General features: G+C 41.2%; 4 protein-coding genes across 4 annotated transcripts in view; 1 reads left to right on the top strand and 3 right to left on the bottom strand.

Annotated features, from left to right (window-relative positions):
* LOC311079951 (uncharacterized protein) overlaps positions 1-15,628 on the top strand; it is a 66,905-nt gene that overhangs the window by 27,674 nt on the left and 23,603 nt on the right. The gene's annotated exons all lie outside the window — the stretch shown is intronic.
* LOC311079413 (histone H2B-like) lies at positions 8,167-9,032 on the bottom strand. Its single transcript, XM_084108809.1, has one exon. It carries the CDS (start codon positions 8,756-8,758, stop codon positions 8,384-8,386), a length of 375 nt encoding a protein of 124 aa, XP_083964935.1. The 5' UTR covers positions 8,759-9,032; the 3' UTR covers positions 8,167-8,383.
* LOC311079416 (histone H4) lies at positions 9,277-9,936 on the bottom strand. Its single transcript, XM_084108812.1, has one exon. The coding sequence runs from the start codon at positions 9,918-9,920 to the stop codon at positions 9,609-9,611; it is 312 nt and encodes a 103-aa protein (XP_083964938.1). The 5' UTR covers positions 9,921-9,936; the 3' UTR covers positions 9,277-9,608.
* Positions 10,743-11,259, bottom strand: LOC311079402 (histone H3.2). The gene has a single exon (XM_084108798.1). It carries the CDS (start codon positions 11,231-11,233, stop codon positions 10,823-10,825), a length of 411 nt encoding a protein of 136 aa, XP_083964924.1. The 5' UTR covers positions 11,234-11,259; the 3' UTR covers positions 10,743-10,822.

The following is a 15,628-nucleotide window of genomic DNA, read 5'->3' as shown; positions in this document are numbered from 1 at the left end:
CTGGAAACCTCCCTGCATTATGTTAAAGGCATGAAACGTGTTTGACATTTTCTTGTGTTTTTTTTCAATCTCCAGGCTTTTCTGGGCAAACCTCTCCTTCTCCTCTGGTAAGAGCTCCAGTTTCAGCTTCACATGGTCGTTCTCTCGAACAACACTCTTCCTGACAGCATTAATGATGATCAATGCAGGACCGTCGGTCTGATCATGCTGAAGCTTTGACTGCAGATTCTTTAATAAGTGATGGAGTGGCTTGCCATCTTTGTGATCCAACAGGAGAAGCACAGGTTTTTTATGTATTTTATATTTTCCGAGCAGTTTATTTGCCATATTTTCAATCTCTCTTGTAAACTCATCTTTATTTTCTGAAATCTTTGTTCTGAACGGGTCTGTCCAGGTTTCACATGTGAACTCTTCCCTCAAGTCCTGCAGTATCTCCCCGGCTAGTGCTGATCCGCTGCTGTCTTCATCGTACAACAGATTTATGGTTGTGACTTTCCACTGGCTTTTCCTCTGTAGTCGGATCTGTTGCAGAAGTTTTTCCGTCAGTTGTTTGATTTTCTCTTCAGAGGGTTTGGAACCAAGAATCAGTGTGTCGTTTAGACTGAAGTCTTTAGTGCTCCAGTCCAAAATGATCACAACTGGAGTTTGAGTGTTGATGCCCCTATTATGGATTTCTTTAATCAGGTTTTTCCAGAGCTCATTCTTGATAGGCAGACCATTGTCCAGCTTTTCCTTGGTGTCTAGTAGCAGCAGCACAGTTTTCTGGTCTCGTTCTTCATTAGACAGCAGAAAAAGGTCCAGCACTTGTTTCGACAGCTTTTTGGTGTCGAAGTCAGAATCGATGGCTCTGGCACATCTGAGATCTCTCCGGAAGTGCCAAAGCACCTGCATGCCGAGGGTTGATCCTCCACTGCCAGGCTGGTATCGTAAAGAAACATCACTGAGAAGACAGCTTTTTTCTTTTTTCACCTCGATTAACTGTATTAAATCATTAAAGCCGTCCCTCTCGACCAATGGTAAGTTTGCTGATGTGTAAAAATTCAGCCAAGTTGGCGGGGCTCCTTGGAGAAAGTCAAGCTCTTGCTGTCTGGCTCTGTCTGGGTTTATCTCTTCAGTCTCAAACATATCGGACCATACAATGTCGAGGCATGATAGTGAATCTCTAAGTTCAGTTGTAATTGGAATTGTTTCACCGGGATTGCATGAAGGTAATTGGTACATCATCAATCCTGTTTTATTTTCACAGTTGTCTCAAAATTGTTGACAAGTTCCTGTGTGTCCTTATTCCAGTGCCGAGATGGGAATCAAGAAGAATTGGATAGTATAGTTCTCAAAGACTAAATAAACACAAAAGAACAATGATAAAAGATTAGTGGAAGATGTGCCGAGTGAGAACAAAATAAACATCCATGGCACAGACATTAGACAAAAATCACATAACCACGATCCCACACCTAACAAGGAAAACCCAGGATTTGTTTTTTAGCACATGTTATTTTTCGTAGCTTCATTCAAATATATCTTACTTTAAATTAACTCAATTAAATCATGGTCACATGTGGAATCACTATCGACCCTGTTCACGTTTGAGTGAGTATTAAAGTTATAAAACGCCTCAGTTACGACCGTAACCTCGGTTCCCTGAAGAGAAAACGAGACGATGCGTTGATTGACGCTGAGGGAACGTCTATACCAACGCCACCATAGCGCCACCTGTCGGTCCAGTGTGAAATTGTGAGGAGCAGCACCAGGACGAGAGGACGGGGACCCTGGTGTAGAGTCCAGGTCCAAAGAGTAGAACCTTACAAAAGTGTGCGGTGAGGACCACCCTGCCGCATCACAGACATCTGGGAGAGCAACTCATGACACAAGGGCCTCAGAGGCCGCCACACTCCTAGTAGAATGGGAACGGACTGCCATAGGGGAAGGTTGTCCGACCGACTCATGAGCATGTGAGAGAGCCTCAACCCTCTGCTTAGATTAGTGTTTCTCAAACTTTTTCTGCCATTCCCTACTTTGGAAGTAGGGAGGGGATCCGAGCCCCACCTGTCCCCAATCGCCCCAACAAAATGGTAATAAACTAGGCTTTAAGTTTAACTGTTAAAATGTATTTTGTTAACATTAAATTTTAAAAACATAACATCAATAAACAGCATTAAAAACTTTCAAATAGAAAAAATGAAAGTGCAATTATATGATCTCTTTGCATGAAAATAGACTTTGTTCAAAAGTAAATAATAATAATGCAACTGTGTTTACTGGTTCCTGGAGCGTATGATCACACCGGTGTGATTAGATCGGCCGATGTGATTAGATCATCATGTGATCAACGGCTAAATTCAAATGTGCTTTCAAGCTTTAGCTGGCGCTGAGCCAGAGACGGACGTGCTCAGCGCTGTCATATATCACAACTATTCAGTGTTTTCAACCTCATAATCTTTATTTTAGGTTTCAGACATTTGAGTTTGTAAAACACACACTTATAGCTATGCAAGAGGCAATAACAATCCTTTCCATTATAATTAGACGACACACATCAGATACACATTGTGTAAGTATCTTTCAAGTTTACTCTATTCTTCTCCCAGTTCACCGGCCACTTACTTTCATGTATTTCGGGAAAAGTGGATTAATTGACATGTTGTAAATCCAACAGATCCGATTCTCTGAACTGCGGCACAAACTAACATATAGCTCAACTAACGCGATCGTTATAAAGGTGTTTAAACAACAAAACACTTCCACTTGCACATATTTGACAATACAAATATCAGATATTTCCTGCTATAGCTAACAAAGTTGTGAATATTTTGAATAAAAAAAGGAAAAATTAAATAAAAGCAGATCATCAGTCATTCAGTGCTATTGTGGCTGCGGTGTGTCACGTGACAAGGAATGATGCATCACCATGGAAACCATAAAGTGATACGATCTAAGTAACGGCGCCTTGAAAAACTCACACTAGCGGGTCAAACAGAATATTTTAAAATTTACGTGGATGAAAAGGTTAAGTAAGGCTTACATTTAAATGTGTCGTTGTTTTGTTTTGAGTGTATGGTCAATAAATAAAGTAATTAATAGAGATGGGCACAAAAATGATTCCACACTTTGAGAAACGCTGGCTTAGATGGAGGGGACCCTTTATTAGGGGCCCGAAACACATGAACAACTGTTCGGACAACTGCTCACATTAGTGCGGACCTTAGGAACATAGCCTGGTCTAGGGTGAAGGAACACTTTAACCATGCCAGGTGCAAATTCCAAGCACAAGGGAGCAACCGACAGTGCTTGCAAATCTCCTATTCTTTTAAGAGAAGAAATGGAGAGGAGGAACAAAGCTTTCAAGGTCAAGAATTTGTCAGGAACCTCCTCTGTTGGCTCGAAGGGGGCCAGGGAAAGGCCTTGAAGGACAATGGCCAAATCCCAAGTCGGCACCCTGGTACGAGCTGCAGGCCTCAGCCTCAGAGTGCCACGGAGGAAACGAGATACCAAAAGGTCCTTTCCCAAAGACATTCTACCCAAAGAAATGTGGTAAGCACCTCTGGCCACCACATAAACCTTTAAAGTGGACGGGGTTAGACCTGCAGGAACTCCAGCACTGTACCAACTGGGCAGTTAACTGGGTCCAACTGACGATCACTACACCATGAAGTGAAGACTCTCCACTTCAAGGCATAAAGTTTCCTTGTGGAGGGAGTTCTGGAATGTAGAATGGTCTCTACAACCTCAGTTGAGAGACCTGTCCCTATGAGCTGAGTCCCTCTGACCCCCTCAGAGGCCAAGCCCACAGGTTCCACAGTTCTGGTCGGGGGTGAAATATCGAGCCCCCTGCTTGGGACAGAAGGTCCCTCATGATGGGTAGCTCCAGTGGAGGCCCGTCGAAGAGAAACACAAGATCAGTGAACCATACTCTGCCCGGCCAGCGCAGGGCTATAAGAAGTAGGCAAACCTGGTCCTGGCGAACTCTCTCCAGAACTCCCGGGAGCAGAGTGATCGGGGGAAAGGCATACAAACGTCGTCTCGGCCACATCTGAACCATAACATTCAGTCCCAGAAGAGCTGGATGTGTGAGGGAGAACCAAAGTGAACAGTGAGACGTCTCTCGAGGCGCAAACAGATCCACTTGTGCTTGGCCGAACACCCTCCATATCTGCTCTCCTCCATTCCCCGGCCCCGGCCCCTGTCTCGACAGGATGTCTGCTCCTATATTCTGGACCACAGGAGGATTTGGCGTGCCAGTTTGCATAGTGAGCGTGAGCGCAAACCCCCTTGATGATTTATATAGGCGACTAAAGACGTGTTGTCTGTGTGGACAAGAACATGGTGTCTCCTAAGATCTGTGAGGAAATTCTTTAGAGCAAGAAATACAGCCAACATCTCCAGACGGTTGATGTGCCATGAAAGATGATGGTCCTTCCACAGACCTTGAGTTGAGCGTCCTTCCAGGATCACTCCCCAGCCCGTGAGGGAGGCATCCGTCGTTAGCAACTTGCGACGACAAGAAGCTCCCAACACGGGACCTTGGGACAGGAACCACGGTTTCTTCCACATAACCAGGGCACGTAAGCATCGCCGCGTGACCTTGATTATGCGAAAGGGGTTGCCCCTCGGGGAAAACCCTCTGGTCCAGAGCCACCACTGCAGGGTCTCATGTACAGCAGTCCAAAAGGTATCACGTTGGAAGCTGCTGCCATCAGACCCAACAGTCTCTGGAACTGTTTGACAGTGAGTGACTGGCCTAGCTTTATACTTTTCACAGCCGAAAGGATGGACTCTATACATGCCGGTGACAGGCGTGCCTGCATTGACATTGAGTCCCAAACCACGCCTAGAAAAGTGGTCCTGTGAAGTGGTGAAAGCACACTCTTTTTGGCGTTTAGCCATAACCCCAACTCTTTCATGTGGGCGAAAATGACATCTCGATGCCGAACCGCCAACTGATGCGACTGAATCAACCAATCGTCGATGTAGTTAATAATGCGAATACCCTGAAGCTGCATGGGCGCCGGAGCTGCATCCACGCAAGTGCGGGGTGATAATGCTAGGCCGAATGGAAGAACTCGATATTGGTAAGCTTCACCCCGAAAGCAAACCTCAGGAACTTCCTGTGACATGGAAGGATGGATATATGGAAGTATGCACCCTTGATCTATCGTGACAATCCAGTCCTCGGATCTGATCTGTGGCACGATTTTTCTGTGTTAACATTTTGAACTTTTTGAACATAACTGACTCGTTTAGCACTCGAAGATCCAAAATGGGACGCAACCCCTGTCCTTCTTTGGAACTATGAAATACCGGCTGTAAAACCCGGTTTCCCTGTTGGAGGTTAACCCTAACCCTGTCCCATTACCAGATCCTGCTCGGGCCGCGGTGGATAGGACCCCCATAAACCTGGAGACCCGAACTGTATTTGATAACCCTTTTTCTGTGGTCTGCAGGACAAGAATCATTTGAACAGAAGCTTCCACTCACTCTCCCAGCCTCTCGAGACTGCCTTCTACTCAAAATGACCCATTCTCAAAAAATATCCACTGATTATTACCGTTATTGTGCACCAAATATTGAAGTCTCTGTCATTGTTTGGTACTTCATTATTATCTATATTGTGTATATATGCTGTCTTACAAAGTGTTACACAAAATCTACTGTTGTTTACTGAAATGTTTCTAAGTAAGCCATAAACTTTAACATAATTAATTCAGTGTATTGTTTGAGTTCAATGTCACACAGAACATTACAAAGGAAACTTCAAATAAATAATTATTGTTTTGTTTTTTTCAGTGTTGGTGAGAAAAGAGAAAGTCTCTCCTCTCGCTCGGCCGTTCGTAATGCCAAGGTTATAAAACAAAGTACAGTGTTATAAATGTATGGTCATTTTTTAAATTAAAATATATTTAACAAAAAAAAAAAAAAAAATTAGATTTGCAATGTTAATAATCATGGAAACGCATCATCACAGTCGGTGAAAAAGTGTATTTGCTACAGTTAAATAATAAATATGTGTGAAATGTGTGTATTGTCTCACCGATCTGCAGCGCTGTTCTTCAGTGTTCAACAGAGACGAGGAAACACAAGCTTTTATAGAGTGAAATTTCACACCCCTTTAGTGTCATAAACCTGTTACACCTGAAGGGTTTTATATTTTGAGAAATGAATTACTCACTTACAAAATAAAAGTTATTTAAATGAAACATGATGAAAAGCTTAGAAATGTATTTACTGGGAAAAGGGAAAGTTTTTCCCTGAAACAATATTCATTTATTTAAAGGACAAGTTCGGTATTTTACACTTAAAGCCCTGTTTACAGATCGTTTCTGATGAAATAGAACGGTTAAGATTAAAATTTGGACAGATGCTGCTGTCCCGAGAATTTTAGGTTTATTTCGCTTTCCCCCCCACCTCCACAATGGCAGCCTATGGGCACTGGAACAATCCTTCCTAAAACGCATTAAACTTTCGTTTACAAAGACGTGAAACTCACCGAGTGGTCAGGGGTGTTCACTGATATGCTCACACAAAAATCGCTGCAAAAGATGCTTTACAACAGGTTTTATCGTAGTTTTTGTCCAAGTTTTTTTTTTTTTTTTTTTTTTTTGTGTGTTTGACAAAAACTACGATAAAACCTGTTGGAGGTTTTATAAATATAAACATTAGTCTATGTTTATATTTATGCATTTATTAAAGTATTTGCACTCAAAGATTATTAAAATCTGTTAATAACCTTTTTCTCTCTCTCTCTCTCTCTCTGTAAAACGAAAGTTATAACCACTCCTGATTATTAGAAGTTAAAATCTCAGAGAATCTCAGGAATCTGACACTCTCATTCTGGTTTATATGAACAACCAGTTTATATGACTGAATGGAATGAGGTTTGATTTACTTTCGTTTCTCTGGAAATGAAAGTTCTCTCAGCAAACGTGAGAAAGCGTTTGTTACACTAGATGCATCGATTCACACGTTCAGTTTCAGATTCAGTTTCTTGGAACTTCAATGTGTTTCATCGTTTCTGTGTTTCCCTTTGGTTGCCATAGTTGGACATTAGTGTAAACATAATAATAGGCCTAATTATAATAAACACAGAATAATAATCAACATTAATATTCTGTGAAGACAATTAGGCTATTTTATCTGATGGGGGTCGTGAGGGACCAGATAATGGTAGAACTATTTTAATAGTTCTATTTTAATATAGAAATATAATATAGATCTAATAAAATTATATTAGGAAATAAAAATCAGTGGCTTCAGTAAATGAGTTGACAGATATCTTGGTAACATATAGTTATTTGTTAACATTATACATTAATTTAACAATGAAAAACAACTATATAGCATATATTTAATCTTAGAAAATGTTAATGTCAATATTTTACTCGCCATGTTTAAGATCCAAAGCGGTATCTGTTAACATTAATGCACTGAGAACTATGAATATGAACACTTTTATTAACTAACATTAACAATGGTTAATAAATACTGCAAAAAATATTGCACATTGTTCGTTTATGTTAGTAAATGCATTACAGGTTAACAAATGAGACCTTGTAAGGTGTAACAAATATAAAATAACTCAAATACAACTTAAAATAGTTTATAAACTGTAGTTTGTAGCAGAAAGCAACTTTTACCAGTTAATTTCAGGCTAATTCAAAGATCTATGTTTTCAGGCAGATGGATATTTTGTTTGGGTAAACAGACATCAACATCTAAATGTGGAAGAAAAATAAAACTCCATACTTACAAACTCGCTACAGCAAAATAAAAATATACAAACAAAAACAATAAAAATCTGATCTCAGTTCTTTGAAGTGACAGTTTTTCCTACACACGTTTACATGTTTCTGTCTTTTGTAATTCATTCATATCTTTTTTGCCTTTTTAAAACATGAGTTTTAGTTCTTTAATCAACAGATGCCAACATTGATAAACATTTATTTATTGTGCATTTGATTCTGTGGAACATCATTTTATTAAATATTACTGTTGTCCTTAAACATGCTATAGTTCTCATTAAGATTTTAGGCAGTAGTAAATTTAAACAAGGTCTGCAGTTTAGGTTTCTTGGCAATATATATATATATCATTTGTTTACATCTTGTAGCGGAATAAAACATTTTGCAGAATGAACCAATTCACACAGTGGTCGTTAAAAAAAAAAAAAAAAAAAAAAAAGATCAGTGAATAAAATAAAATAAAAAGTTTTGGATTAGACTGATCAAACTGCAGTCATAAAATTGTTTAGAAAAATCGATACATTACAAAATCAAATTTAGTTTTTTTAAGGTGATATTTGCAACGTAATCTATAACCATCATAAGCCCTTTTCTAGGATAAAGTGAGTGGCTCTTAAAAGAGCCTTTGTGTGCTCGCCTCCTCGGCTCTACTTGGAGCTGGTGTACTTGGTGACGGCCTTGGTGCCCTCAGACACGGCGTGTTTGGCCAGCTCTCCGGGCAGCAGCAGACGCACGGCGGTCTGGATCTCTCTCGACGTGATGGTGGAGCGCTTGTTGTAGTGAGCGAGACGAGACGCCTCACCGGCAATGCGCTCGAAGATGTCGTTGACGAAAGAGTTCATGATGCCCATCGCCTTGGAGGAGATGCCGGTGTCAGGGTGAACCTGCTTCAGCACTTTGTAGACGTAGATAGCGTAGCTCTCCTTCCTGGACTTTCTGCGCTTCTTTCCTCCCTTCCCGGCGGTCTTAGTGACGGCCTTCTTGGAGCCCTTCTTAGGCGCGGACTTGGCTGGTTCAGGCATGATGAGGAATGATCTCAGAGCTGACGAGTCAGTGTGAACTCAGGAGCGACTCTGAGGCTTTTATCCGCTGCACTATGCTAATTTACAAGGAGACGCGGGGTCCTTCTGATAGCCTGTTTTCATTGGCCAAACCCATTAACTCGTGTTTCATTGGACAACACAAAGCATCACGAGCGGATCGAGGGCCAATCACAGGCGGTTAAATGATAACCCCGCCTACCGTCCCATGTTTGAACCAGAGCCGTTAATTACAATGTTTTTCAACGGCTCTGGTTTGAACGACACAGTTGCCTGTTTCATTTCCCGCTCTTTATTTATTGATTTTAGTAATATTTTGATAAAATAAGTGGTTCTAGACACATATTGTGCACCATCGTTTAATTAAGTTTTGGAGAAAAGAGACTAATAACGGTCATACTCCTTTTAAAAACAGCTTTTCCTCAGAACTTCAGTGATTCAAGAAACCGTTAAACTGTTTAAACTACAGGAGTAGCAACTCAAAGTATTTTTTAGTGGGAAAATACATGGGAAAAAAAACATTGCATAGCTTACTTTGGTACCATTTCTGGTCTAGTTGTCTTTTGTTTAGGCTACTTGGTGAAACACATTTTAGCATCTGTAATAGATATACGGTATAATTCACTATGCTAATAATCTCAATATACATTACTGTCAAACTTTATACAAGAACGCATTAATAGTCAATTACCAGTACAGAAAGTATTTTTTTTTTTTTTTTTTTTTAAATCACTTCATGATTGATATTGTTAAATCATGGGCTCTTTAAGTGCGGGAGTGTGTGGCTCTGAAAAGAGCCGTTGGGTTCGTCGGTTTCTCGTGTTTCAGGCGTTTATCCCCCGAAGCCGTACAAGGTGCGTCCCTGTCGCTTCAGCGCGTACACAACATCCATGGCGGTGACGGTCTTCCTCTTGGCGTGCTCGGTGTAGGTGACGGCATCGCGGATCACGTTCTCCAGGAACACCTTCAACACACCGCGGGTCTCCTCGTAGATCAGCCCGGAGATGCGCTTGACGCCACCGCGGCGCGCCAGACGCCGAATAGCGGGTTTGGTGATTCCCTGGATATTATCGCGCAGAACTTTACGGTGACGCTTCGCGCCTCCTTTTCCGAGCCCTTTCCCGCCTTTGCCTCTTCCAGACATGATGTTTCGCAAGATCGTTAAATTGACCAAATGATAATGAAGAATTAATGTTGAAGGGAGGCTTTTTATACTTGCTTACAGGACCTGACAGAAACCAGCGTTGCGTCACATGTGCGCGCCCTCCCCCAAAACACAGAGCGCGAAATATTTAACCGCCACCCCGATCAGGAGTCTTTCCCTTGTTATATATTAAATATTAAATATATATATTAAAAAATTCAGATATTATTTACAGTAGTACTGGTTGATAATTAACAGTGCTGTTCTACAAGTTTAGCAAATTAAACAAAGGGGGACACAAGACATCAAATTACAATATTGTTTATAGTAAAATTGCGAATAGTGGCATCTGTGAAAATTTTCTATTTATGCCTCTTTGTGTGTGTGTGTATGTTGGTAAATCCTACATTAGAGAGACATTATGTCCCCACAAAGATGGCAATATCTGAAAACCTTGTCCAGCTAATATTCACTTTCACATGTTCATGCATATATTGGTTTTGCTGATGTGATAATATGCGCTTTACATGATGAAAAGAAACCGAAAACGCGTTATAACCGGCAACTTCTTTCTGCTTAATGAAAATATGTGCCTTGGAAACATTTAGTGGTGTTAATCACTGGATGTCTGATGCAAATGCCATAAACTTTGATCAGATGAAACAGAAATGGCCGATAGTATGTTTTAGGATAAGCCGTTGTCTGGAAATAAACGTTTATCGCATATGCCTATTTTTCCCCTCATAATTGCCCACACTTATTTAATCCAGATCCCACATTACATAAAAACCTATTGCTTTATATTCAGCGTTAAAGTGGAAATTGACTCGTTTATAGTCAGTGATGTGGCTCTTAAAAGAGCCGTTGGGATGTGACGCGCGTGCACAGCAGCGGCGGCGGGTTTAAGCGCGCTCTCCGCGGATGCGGCGCGCCAGCTGGATGTCCTTGGGCATGATGGTGACTCTCTTGGCGTGGATGGCGCACAGGTTGGTGTCCTCGAACAGACCCACCAGATAAGCCTCGCTGGCCTCCTGCAGGGCCATGACAGCGGAGCTCTGGAAGCGCAGGTCCGTCTTGAAGTCCTGGGCGATTTCTCTCACCAGCCGCTGGAAAGGCAGTTTGCGGATCAGCAGCTCGGTGGACTTCTGATAGCGGCGGATCTCCCGCAGAGCCACGGTCCCGGGCCGGTACCGATGGGGCTTCTTGACGCCGCCGGTGGCGGGCGCGCTCTTCCGCGCTGCTTTAGTCGCGAGCTGCTTCCTCGGGGCTTTGCCACCGGTGGATTTACGAGCGGTCTGCTTGGTTCTTGCCATCGCTGCAGTTTCTACTCTCTCGGTCCCGCTTGTGCTGGAATAAATGATTTCTGTTACACGCCTCCTGCTTTTATAGCATTGGACCGTCACGCGCTCACAGTGTCGCGATGATGCAGAGGCTTGTGATTGGCTAGTGTGTGACGTGACTTATGACTGCTAGCCAATGACTGCGCGTTTCCTCTTTTCAAGCAAGTGGAGGGTTTCCCGCTCAAGACGCTTTGTTCAGTCGTGGACAATTTTACTCATCATTCAGGCTACGTTTACACGTGGATGGCTATTTTCATAAACGGACATTTCTCCCCTCTTCGTTTTCAAAAATAACATCGTGCACACGAACCTGTGTATGCTGTCAAGAGCATGCCAAACCTGTAGGTGGCAGTGTAACGAGAAGCTCAAGCCCACCTTAGCCAATCAGAATCCCGAAAATGGTCACATTCCGTGACGTCGCTGCCTAAAACTCCGTTTTTCTCTGTTTACATGCAAACGTGCAAACGAAGATTTTCAAAATCTCCACTCTGGCCGGAGTTTTTAGAAAGAATCGGTTTCATTGGCGAATCCTCCGTTTGCGTGTAAACGAAGGGTGCAAACGAAGGGAAATGTCTCCGTTTTTCAAAATAACCATGTACGTGTAAACGGGGCCTCAGTGTAACAAAGACATCCAATATTAGTGTAGAGGGGAAAAAAGGAAGGGAAAGTACGTTAGAGAAGTATAAAGAGCTAATTCAGAATGAGGAATACATTAATGACCAATTAAATTAAATCGAGCTCTCAGAATTGCCAAGAAATTAGCCCCAGGCGGATCAGATTTGCTATATCATGGTTAAACATCTTAGTGAATCATCTAAGGATATTTTATTAAAATTTTACAATAAGATTTGGGAGGAAGGAAAATTACCAGAAAGTTGGAAGGAGGTGGTGATAGTTCCAATACGCAAACCAGGGAAAGATTGCACAAATCCAGTAAATTATAGACCTATTGCTTTGACATCTAATATCTGTAAAATAATGGAAAAAATGGTAAATGAAAGGTTACAGTATTATGTGGAAAATAATAAGTATTTATCTAAATATCAGAGTGTTTTTAGGAAAGGGAGAAATTCCATGGATCCAGCTGTGTGTCTATAACACACGAAATAAGAAAAGCACAAATAAATAGAGAGTCTAGTGGCTGTCTTTGCATTCAACATGATGTGGAGAGAAGGGTTGTTAGTTATTAAAGGTCAGATGGTTTAAGAAATGTTTATTAGGGAGAGCAATAAAAGTTAGAATAGGAAACAGTTATTCAGAAAAGTGTGTGATCGAAAATGGAGCTCCTCAAGGAAGTACAGTGAGTCCTTTATTATTTTCTATTATGATCAATGATATGGGGATCTGGAGAATGGGCTGGGGTTTCACTTTTGCTGATGATGGGGCAAACTGGAAAAGGGGAAGGAACATTGATTTCATTGTTATAAATTACAGGAGGCTATTACGATAGTTGAAGAATGGTCATATAGGTGGGGATTTAAATTATCAGTTGACAAGACAAAGATCATGTTTTTTTACAAGGAAAAAAAATGGAAGTGAGGTAAAGTTAAAACTATATAATCAAGAACTGGAAAGAGTGAAACATTTTAAGTTTTTAAGGTTGTGGTTTGACGAAAGAAGTACATGGGCGATGCATATCCAGAAAATATTGGACAAATGTAAAAAAGTGATAAATATAATGAGGGGTTTAGTAGGAAGTGATTGGGGGGCAGATAGGATGGCATTAAAGGCCATATATAGTGGTTTGATTAGATCAGTATTAGATTATGGTTGTGTGGTGTATGGATCAGCAGCAGATACGTCTCTTAGAAAGTTAGACAGTACACAGCATAAGGTACTGCACTGTAAACCCAGATTTTGACTCAACTCAAAGAGATTTTTCTTGTCCTTTCTTATTGTAATTGAAAGTCCAATCAGTAGTTTCTACTCAAACAAACTGAGTTTGTATTACTTAAACATGTCTTTTTTTTTTACATTAATTATGAATTCTGAGTAAACTGTACTTTTTAATGGCCTATCTTATTGTAATTATGTGTTTGAGCCCAACCAACTTAAAATCACCAAGTTTTACCTGTCCAACTGTAAGTTCAGAGGGTCAAAAACAAAATACGAAATCGCGAATTATTTTCCAGATGGAGTCATGGGTAAGTTCGTGATTTCTGGACGTTATTGTTGTGTCCACTGTAGCCTAACCCTTTACTGTAAATTTACAGCGAATTTCCTACAGAATTGTACTGTATTTCCATAATACAGAATTAGGCTGTATCTTTTAGCCTACAGAACAGCTGTAAATATACAGCACATTTCTGTTTTCAACCCGATAAATTCGTAATACAGTATCATACTGTAAAGGTATTGCATTGTGGGATTGATTTCTTTCGCGCTCAATTCAGTTCAAATGTGACGCGAGCAGACACCCACATAGCAAAATTGGTTTGGCCCAGTGATGGGCCACACAATCCACTTTCACTTGGCCCAAATACAACAATGAATTACGGTACATGACTGGACCAGGTGTGGTTGCCAGAACTCGGGCCACATATGGCCCATGGCATAGCCATATCTCAGCCAAATGTATGACTATAGCTGGCCCTATTCTGGTCCTTTTAAGGACCAAACAATTGATTCTACATGTCAGCCTCAACTAAACCTTGATCTAGCCACTTTATACACACCCTTGGCCCAAATGAAAAATGCCAGAAAAACAACAGTATTCTTAACAAATATTTATTGTTTCACGTTTAAACGAAACAATTAGCAAAAAAACTTGTACACAGAGGCCCTGTGCACACAACTCTTCAACATCTGATTCAGTTCATGAACAAGAGGCACTGTGTACACTTCAACATCTGATTCAGTTCATGAACAAGAGGCACTGTGTACATAACTCTTCAACATCTGATTCAGTTCATGAACAAGAGGCACTGTGTACACTTCAACATCTTATTCAGTTCATGAACAAGAGGCACTGTGTACATAACTCTTCAACATCTGATTCAGTTCATGAACAAGAGGCACTGTGTACACTTCAACATCTTATTCAGTTCATGAACAAGAGGCACTGTGTACACTTCAACATCTGATTCAGTTCATGAACAAGAGGCACTGTGTACACTTCAACATCTGATTCAGTTCATGAACAAGAGGCACTGTGCACACAACTCTTCAACATCTGATTCAGTTCATGAACAAGAGGCACTGTGCACACAACTCTTCAACATCTGATTCAGTTCATGAACAAGAGGCACTGTGCACACTTCAACATCTGATTCAGTTCATGAACAAGAGGCACTGTGTACATAACTCTTTAACATCTGATTCAGTTCAGGAACAAGAGGCACTGTGCACACTTCAACATCTGATTCAGTTCATGAACAAGAGGCACTGTGCACACTTCAACATCTGATTCAGTTCATGAACAAGAGGCACTGTGTACATAACTCTTTAACATCTGATTCAGTTCATGAACTAGAGGCACTGTGCACACAACTCTTCAACATCTGATTCAGTTCATGAACAAGAGGCACTGTGCACACTTCAACATCTGATTCAGTTCAGGAACAAGAGGCACTGTGCACACTTCAACATCTGATTCAGTTCAGGAACAAGAGGCACTGTGAACACAACTCTTTAACATCTGATTCAGTTCAGGAACAAGAGGCACTGTGTACACTTCAACATCTGATTCAGTTCAGGAACAAGAGGCACTGTGAACACAACTCTTCAACATCTGATTCAGTTCAGGAACAAGAGGCACTGTGAACACAACTCTTCAACATCTGATTCAGTTCAGGAACAAGAGGCACTGTGAACACAACTCTTCAACATCTGATTCAGTTCAGGAACAAGAGGCACTGTGAACACAACTCTTCAACATCTGATTCAGTTCATGAACAAGAGGCACTGTGTACATAACTCTTCAACATCTGATTCAGTTCATGAACAAGAGGCACTGTGTACACTTCAACATCTTATTCAGTTCATGAACAAGAGGCACTGTGTACACTTCAACATCTGATTCAGTTCATGAACAAGAGGCACTGTGTACACTTCAACATCTGATTCAGTTCATGAACAAGAGGCACTGTGCACACAACTCTTCAACATCTGATTCAGTTCATGAACAAGAGGCACTGTGCACACTTCAACATCTGATTCAGTTCATGAACAAGAGGCACTGTGTACATAACTCTTTAACATCTGATTCAGTTCATGAACTAGAGGCACTGTGCACACAACTCTTCAACATCTGATTCAGTTCATGAACAAGAGGCACTGTGCACACTTCAACATCTGATTCAGTTCAGGAACAAGAGGCACTGTGCACACTTCAACATCTGATTCAGTTCAGGAACAAGAGGCACTGTG

This window comes from Abramis brama, assembly GCF_963993115.1.
Source record: "Abramis brama genome assembly, chromosome: 3".
In the NCBI taxonomy this organism is placed as follows: Eukaryota; Metazoa; Chordata; class Actinopteri; order Cypriniformes; family Leuciscidae; genus Abramis; species Abramis brama.
This window is presented reverse-complemented; position numbering and strand designations above follow the sequence as displayed.

Excerpts from the sequence above, each read along its gene's own strand:
- LOC311079416 (XM_084108812.1), bottom strand. The coding sequence starts at position 9,920 with ATGTCTGGAAGAGGCAAAGGCGGGAAAGGGCTCGGAAAAGGAGGCGCG.
- LOC311079413 (XM_084108809.1), bottom strand. The coding sequence starts at position 8,758 with ATGCCTGAACCAGCCAAGTCCGCGCCTAAGAAGGGCTCCAAGAAGGCC.
- LOC311079402 (XM_084108798.1), bottom strand. The coding sequence starts at position 11,233 with ATGGCAAGAACCAAGCAGACCGCTCGTAAATCCACCGGTGGCAAAGCC.